Source organism: Candoia aspera, chromosome 7 (assembly GCF_035149785.1).
Source record: "Candoia aspera isolate rCanAsp1 chromosome 7, rCanAsp1.hap2, whole genome shotgun sequence".
Classification (NCBI taxonomy): Eukaryota; Metazoa; Chordata; class Lepidosauria; order Squamata; family Boidae; genus Candoia; species Candoia aspera.
In genome coordinates this window covers 21,353,710-21,360,784 of record NC_086159.1, presented here as the reverse complement: position 1 = coordinate 21,360,784, position 7,075 = coordinate 21,353,710, and the positions used below count along the sequence as shown (strand labels likewise).

The 7,075-nt window shown below is 41.7% G+C and overlaps 1 protein-coding gene across 2 annotated transcripts in view; it reads right to left on the bottom strand.

Moving 5' to 3' along the window:
• Positions 1-4,004: 4,004 nt before the first annotated feature.
• The window catches only part of TRIM24 (tripartite motif containing 24), a 64,264-nt gene continuing 61,193 nt past the window's right edge, over positions 4,005-7,075 (bottom strand). For both annotated transcript variants that reach the window (XM_063307968.1, XM_063307967.1), the window contains exons 18-19: positions 6,162-6,311; positions 4,005-4,717 (exon numbers count right to left, since the gene is read on the bottom strand). In XM_063307968.1, coding sequence (XP_063164038.1) covers positions 4,511-4,717; positions 6,162-6,311 — 357 coding nt within the window. In that variant the 3' untranslated portion in view covers positions 4,005-4,510. The remainder of the gene's footprint in view (positions 4,718-6,161; positions 6,312-7,075) is intronic.

Below are 7,075 nucleotides of genomic sequence, written 5' to 3'. Positions count from 1 at the left end.
TCCCTCTGGAATTTTGTGAATATTGAGTGGACACAGTCTCGCATTTGTAGTAAATAACGAGTGTTGAAATATTTTCCGCCTCTTGGGTCAGTTTTTGCTTACAACAGTCTCTTTCTGCAATGATCATGTTTTTCTCAATTTGTTATAAAAAAGCATCCTACTGCTTTACACAATTTTATTAACCTTGTTTCCATTACCTGAAACAAATGCAAATTTTTGTGTTGATCAGCTAAATAAAGTGAATCTTACACAGAGTTTTAAAAATGTGCCTAACATAAAGCCCTGTCAAGTATTGTGTCTTTCATTTATTCCATTGAATGAAGTTGAATATGCTATTCAATTCTACTGATAGGAAAAAAAAAGACCTTTTCAGTAATTGGGAGGTAGCTAACTAATGGTTTTTATCTTGAGATATTATATTAACTGCTTAAGATCTCTACTTTTCAGTATTTGAGTTACACAAGCTGTGCAGTTGCTTCTTTGTTTCTTTCACAATTCTCTTGTTTCTGTTGTACTGTAGACAATAGCAGAGGTAAGAACCTCAGGATACTCTACTAAGCTATATATATTGAAACCCTCTGCTGGATCTTTGCCAGTAGAGTTCAGATGCTCAGGGTGGGTGTTTTTCCACAGAAATGATGACCTAAGATTAATTTAAACAAGTAACACAGAGAAGCTTAGCAGTGAAGCTTAAACCTATTTCTGCCATTATCTGAAATGGAAATAAATTTTGTCAAGAATGAGATTTGAATTCCATGAGAAAAAGAAATAAATTCAAATGAGAAAAATTAGTTAAGGTAGGGGATAATGCTCCATTTCCCTGCCTAGATCCTAATTGTCCTATGATTTGAGATGGGATAAATTGCTTTCTGTATCAGTTTAGGAACAGCCAACACTTTGGGTTGATGGCGGTATTTGGAATTTTATTTATTCATAGAATTTATATGGCCACCTATCTTATCAATAATCCTAGATGGCTCCCAACAAAACAGCAATAAAACAATTGTATCAACCATCCAAAGAAACCGCAAACTTCCCATCATAGTTCATCCCCATCCTAGCCCAATGCTGGGGGAAGAGGCAGGTCTTCATGGCTGTCATGCGCTGCCTACCGCTGAGTAAAACACAGACGCTGATTCAGAGAAAAGCAGGTTCAGGTTTATTCAAACGTAGAGTTGCGCGAAAAAAGCTGAGAGTGAAGGGAGCGCGCCGGTGTGAGGTTTAAATACCCCACGCCGGTCAGCGCCCCCTCACCTTGGGTTGCGTCATCCCCCCTTTATCCTACATGCTTTCGTGCCGGTAGGTGAAGGGTTGCGGGGCCCCAGCTGGTGCCCCGGGATCGCCCATAATCGGTTTCCTCTTTCAGCCGGTGATTGCTGTCAGCTGGGCGATCTCCGTTGCGCTTTTGCTAACAGCTTGGGTGTGCCTCGTGATCCGCCTTGTCTTTGTCTTTCCTTCTTCCTCTTCTGTGTCCTGATGACTGAATCATCCGGCCGGGGTCTGTGTCTGTTGTTGTGCGTGCTATGATTATCTTAAGTCCCTTCCTCTGCTTCCTCGTTATTGTCATGTGTGCCGTTGTGCTGATGTCTTCAGCTCAACGGCACTCATGACAATGGCCTTCTGGAAGGCGAAAAGGGTAGGGGCCCTCTGGATGTCAGTTGGAAAGTTGTTCCAAAGGACTGGGGCAGTTACAGAGAAGGCACAACTCCCAGATGACAATATTTAAGGAAAGGGACCTGGAACGCGCCCACCCTATCTGACATGGTGGGATGGATAGATACCTTGCCAATGCCATGCAGGCTTTAAACCAGCACCTTGACTTGCACCTGGAAAGAAAGTGGAAGCCAGGATAGCTTGTGCAGCTTGCCAGTGCACAGGCAAGCTGCAGACTGCTGCATTCTGGATCTGCTGTAGCTTCCAGGTGGTCTTCCAGTTGGGAAATGACTAAGGCATGAATAACTATGAGGCCTCCCAATCCAGGAATGGGTGCACTTGGCACATGAATTTGTGCACAGGCCTCCTAGCCATGGCTGCCACCTGTTCCTTGAGGACCCCGAGATAAGGCACCAACTCTGAGGAACTGCTCCCCCATCCAGAGTCAAGGATGACAACTCACCAACTTCATGGGGCCAAAAATGAAAGCCACATCATCTTGCTAGGGTTGACAGACTTTGTCCTCACAGATGCCCTGCAAGGGCTCACCCAGTCTCTCCTTATTCAGAAGGGACTGTTACCCAAAACAGGGCCACTATCTGTGGATGCAATAAGAATAAAAAAGTGAGAATACTTTGTTGCTCTTACCTTATTTTGTCAGCTTTGCCTTTGCCTTCCTCTAGTGGTGCTTTAGGTGTCTCTTCTACTGTTTATCTTCTGGAACTCCTCTGTAAATCAGGAGACTCTAAGGGAGCCACAATCACAGAGAGTCCACAAAGGTGTGATCCAATCAGTCCATCAGTTCCCTTGGGCAGGCCATGCAAATAGACCCAACCCTTCTGCGCTGGGGGTTGGCAACAGAGAACTCTAGGGCCAAGGACCAAACCGTCCATGACAAGGGAATGATGTTAACATCCCCCAACTCCAAATCACTTCGCCACTGCCATGAGACAAAAACAAGATCTAGTGTGTGACACCTGCTGCTCCTAATAAGTTGGGTCAGGTCCATGGTTGCCATTGTGGCCATGAAATCCCAAGCCACTTCAGACTCTGGGTCCAAAGAAATCAGGTTGAAGTCCCCAGAACCATCGATCTGGGGAACTCCACTGCCAACTCAGTCAGAGTCAAGGAGCTCAACCAGGGCCACCATTAAACCACAGGGAGAAAGGTAGGCAAGCAGCAAGTCCTTACAGCTCGATTTCACAAAGTGTCTCACATCCAGCTACGACTGGGGAAGTAAAAGGCCACTAGAGACTCCCGAATGATAACCACCAGACCCCCACCCCTGCCTCTCAAAACCCGAGATGGCACATTTCTGTGATGAAACCACTCCTGTGCCAAACCAGACTTTGGTGATACCCACCAGGTCAGCCCTCTCATCCATAATCAAATCATAGATGAGGGAGGGTTTATTACAGGCTAATAGTAATAGTAGCAGTAGCAACAGCCAGAGTCCAGGGCATCTGAGGCTCCAGACACCAGGCTCTGGGCCAAGCATAGGGGCTAGAATGCAACAATGGTAATAAACACCAGGGTATCTTTCACTGAAAGCAGCAATCCCCATCTCTCCCCATGTGCCCCTCATCAACCCCACCCTCTCCCCCCTGACCACCCTCCTACTCCTCACCCTTCCACTGCCAAGCAAAAAGATCTCATCACATTCACATTCTTACAAGATGCTCTATTCATGAAATGGGAGGACATACTCAACACAGGCACCCAACACTTCTCTTTCACATTCAGTGCCTATGATTGGGGCAATTCTTCCTTCCCACATCACTCTATCTACCCCTACCCCTACCCCCCCACCCCCGTTTCACCCAGGTCCCATGGGAAACTCTACACTCAACAGGCAGGGCTCAACCCCACCCCCACCCTCGAGCAATAGGCCAGCCCAGCCTTACCAAGCCTCCACCCAGCAACCTTACCAATTGGCATTGTAGCCAATGGGTGTTTCCATTGATAGATGTGGCATTAACTACAATGCCAACTGGTAGCTTTGCTTCCGAGCAGCTGCTCTAATCACCTATGATACTTTCAGCCTATCTTTCTTTTCTCTTGGGCATACTTCCAGACAAAGCAGAGAGTTCTATCATCTTTATTTTCCAGGAGGGGATCCAATGGCATCACAATGCCTATCCCTAGGGTAATTTACTTGGAGCCACTTTTTCCCACAGAGCTCAATGAGTATCACTGCTAAGTCGAATGTGCCCTGAAGTACTTATACATTTGTATTGTAACTGCAGTAAAAACTTGCAATATACACTTATTTCGACTCTCATTGATTAAGTTTTCCAACCAATGTAACATTAAGACTTCTCTTCATATGATCACAATAAGACACAAAGGCATAAGTTTTCAAAGAATTTTAATTCATCTCCCCACTCCTTACATTTTAGGGCACAAGTATCTGGGAAAACTACAGTTTCATTGTACTTCTCAGGAACTTAGGACAATATCAAACCATGTGCTTTTCTTCCCCCAGTGGCTAATGGTTAAGTATAGTACAAAGAATTACAATTCTGGCCAGCCACATGCCTTTGGTAGATTAATTTCTACTGAGATCCCATTTTCTTAAAATAGCAATTTCCAATAGTAATTTTAGTTGTTTTTATTTTTTTCAAACAAAACTGCTTTCCCTGTGGACTGGGAGTGTAACGCATTTCCAAATAAGCTTAAAATTACAGATTTCCCGTATGCCCAACTCCTTGGTAGATATAAACCAACAGGGGAAGGCATTAGTTCCAGTAAGTGTCCATATCTGTAGAAATCAATGATGTTAAAAATTATCTTTACAAAATGAAAATTGATAAATATTTAAGTAAAAAATGCTCAAGAGTACATATAACCAGCTTATTTAAAAAAACTGGTGCTCTTCCCATTTGAGGCGTTTTTTCCGGGGTTGCACAAAATCATCGTCTGAGTCATCTGTTAGGGCTGGACTATCTCTACCAGAATGGCAATAAGGCTGAACAGAGAATTTTCTGTCCGGAAAAAGATTCTTCAGAAGTTCCTCAAAGTAAGCTCCTAGTTTCATTCCAGCATCAGCTATTTCAGAATCAGGCTGTTGGGGAAATTAAACATATTAAGAGCGTTAGAATAATGTATTTCCACACCTCACTAAAATGTTTTACCACATGGTAAATGAACTACATAAAATATTGCTAGAAATGTTTGTGAACCATTATCTTAGAAACAGATAAATAAAACTCAAGGACTTAGTCAACAATTCTATAGAAGGTTAAAGCATGTTGCAATTTTCATAATTTCATTATAGTATTTATAATACCGAAATGGCAATTAAAGTTATGTTAGTATTTTAATTTGTAATTAGATATACCCTATTACTTCTTAAGAGAACTAGCTTATGATGATTTATAATTACCCTATGTATAATTACATGACCCCGTAAACTATCATGGTACACAAAATTAGATTCCCTGGTGTAGTAGAAACCCCAGCTGAACCGTAGGATGGAAGGCTGGAGTTCACATTCTGGCCTCGTATCTTCCTTTAGGGTAGTGATTTTTGTAGATTGTGCTACCATCACTATTTTCCAAGAGACGCCTCATCTATCATCCACCCTGACTCACACCCTTTGCTGCTTTAATGGCAATTTAAAGGTAAAAATGACGGAATTCCTATACCAACACTTCCTGGCTGTATATCACGGAGGAATACACTTCCTTGGAAGATAGTCCAAACTTGCAAAAATAAAATCAAACTTCACTTAAAAAAAAAAAGAATATGTGGTAACTCTTAACTTTATATAATAAACTGCTAACATTCCCTGTTATAGGAGATAAATATAGAGCTGTCCAAATCAAGGGAATCACATGCAAGTGAGTGTTCAAGACAGACCACCACAAGATGGTATTCGTATGCTACAAATAAAGAAAAGTATTTGCTGTGAAGAGATTGGAGTGGCATTTCAAATTATTGTTCCCAAATCATAAAAGATTAAAAAAAAAAGGTTTTCTTGTACACAATCTGAGGTATGCATAACATGCTGAAGACTCATGAAGGCATGAAGGAGACTTACATGGTACAGAAAAATAAACAACTACCTAATGCAATTGTCTTCTTAGACTTGTTTCCTATTTCTTTAGAAGTAGTACCTGAAGCATCTATTCTTGTACCTCAATTTTCCTGGAATCCCCTTTTTCCTGAAAATTCCAAACTTTAGAATCCCAAACTTCCAAACCCTGAAGTTTTGGAGAACCATGTTAATCCCCTTCTTTTCTCAGCCTCAGACTAGCAACTTCTGCCTTGATTTTAAAAGGACAAAAACCACTTCTATCCCCTGAATAGGGGGAGAGGCTAGGTTATCTCCCTGTATACTTGATAGAGGATATCTCTCCTTGTGAAGATATGGGCTCTATGCTTACACCTCCTGGCATGCAGGCTAGCTACCTGTGAATGCCAGGGTTGAGCCATTCACAATACTGCCTAACAACAATGGTTTCTTAGAAACATATGTATAAGAATATATTATAGTGTTTTCTCACCTCATTAAATTCAGCACAGTTTTGAAATATCAGTCTGAAATCAGATATAACATCTTCTGGTTTTGTATATACTGTGTGATGTGTTTGCAATCTATTCTTGATTGTTGACAAATCCATTGGCTTCTTAATTATTTTGTAGTAGTCAGGCACCTAAAGAGAAATAGATAAATATTTTCAGAAATTTAGTTTGGGTTTTTCTGTTGTCTTGGAATTAAAAAAAAGTTGCATTGCAGATATTAAACCAGATGGCTATTAGGCATACAGAAATTTATTCCTATGTCACTAATGGAAAGAAATGGAAAGAATCTATTTTTAGTTGTAGTAACTCTAAAACAAATAGCAAGCTGTATTGCAGCTGGTTATAAGCTGCTTTTGTTTGTTTATTTTATTAGGCTTATAAGCTACTCCTTGCCAATGGTCTAGGAGGATACTGTGACTGACAGTGTCAAAAGCTGTTAGAAATCAAGCAGGACCAGGAGGGTTATACTTTCCCTATCCCAGTCCTGCCACAGATCATCCACAAGAGCAATCAGTGCAGATTCCGTTCCAAACCTAGTCTGAGCCCTGACTGTAAAAGGTCCTGATAATCTGTTTCCTCTCTGCAACTCTCTGCAATGGCAGCCCCACCATCATCTCAACAACTATCCCCCCAAAAGGAAGACTGATGACTGGCTAGTAATTATCTAAAATTGCCAAGTCAAGCAATGGCTGAGGGTGTGCTACTACCCCCGCCGTCAAGGCTGATGGCACCACGGATTTCTGGCTGGGGATGTTAACGTTAGCTGATGTTTCTTGTCCCGATTATTTTTTCCTTAAACGTCATGAAATCCTGGGCTGCAAGGGCAATATTTCATCAAACTGGTAAATTAAGAATATTTACGTTGTAATATTTCACTACTGTATAGCTGATTCCT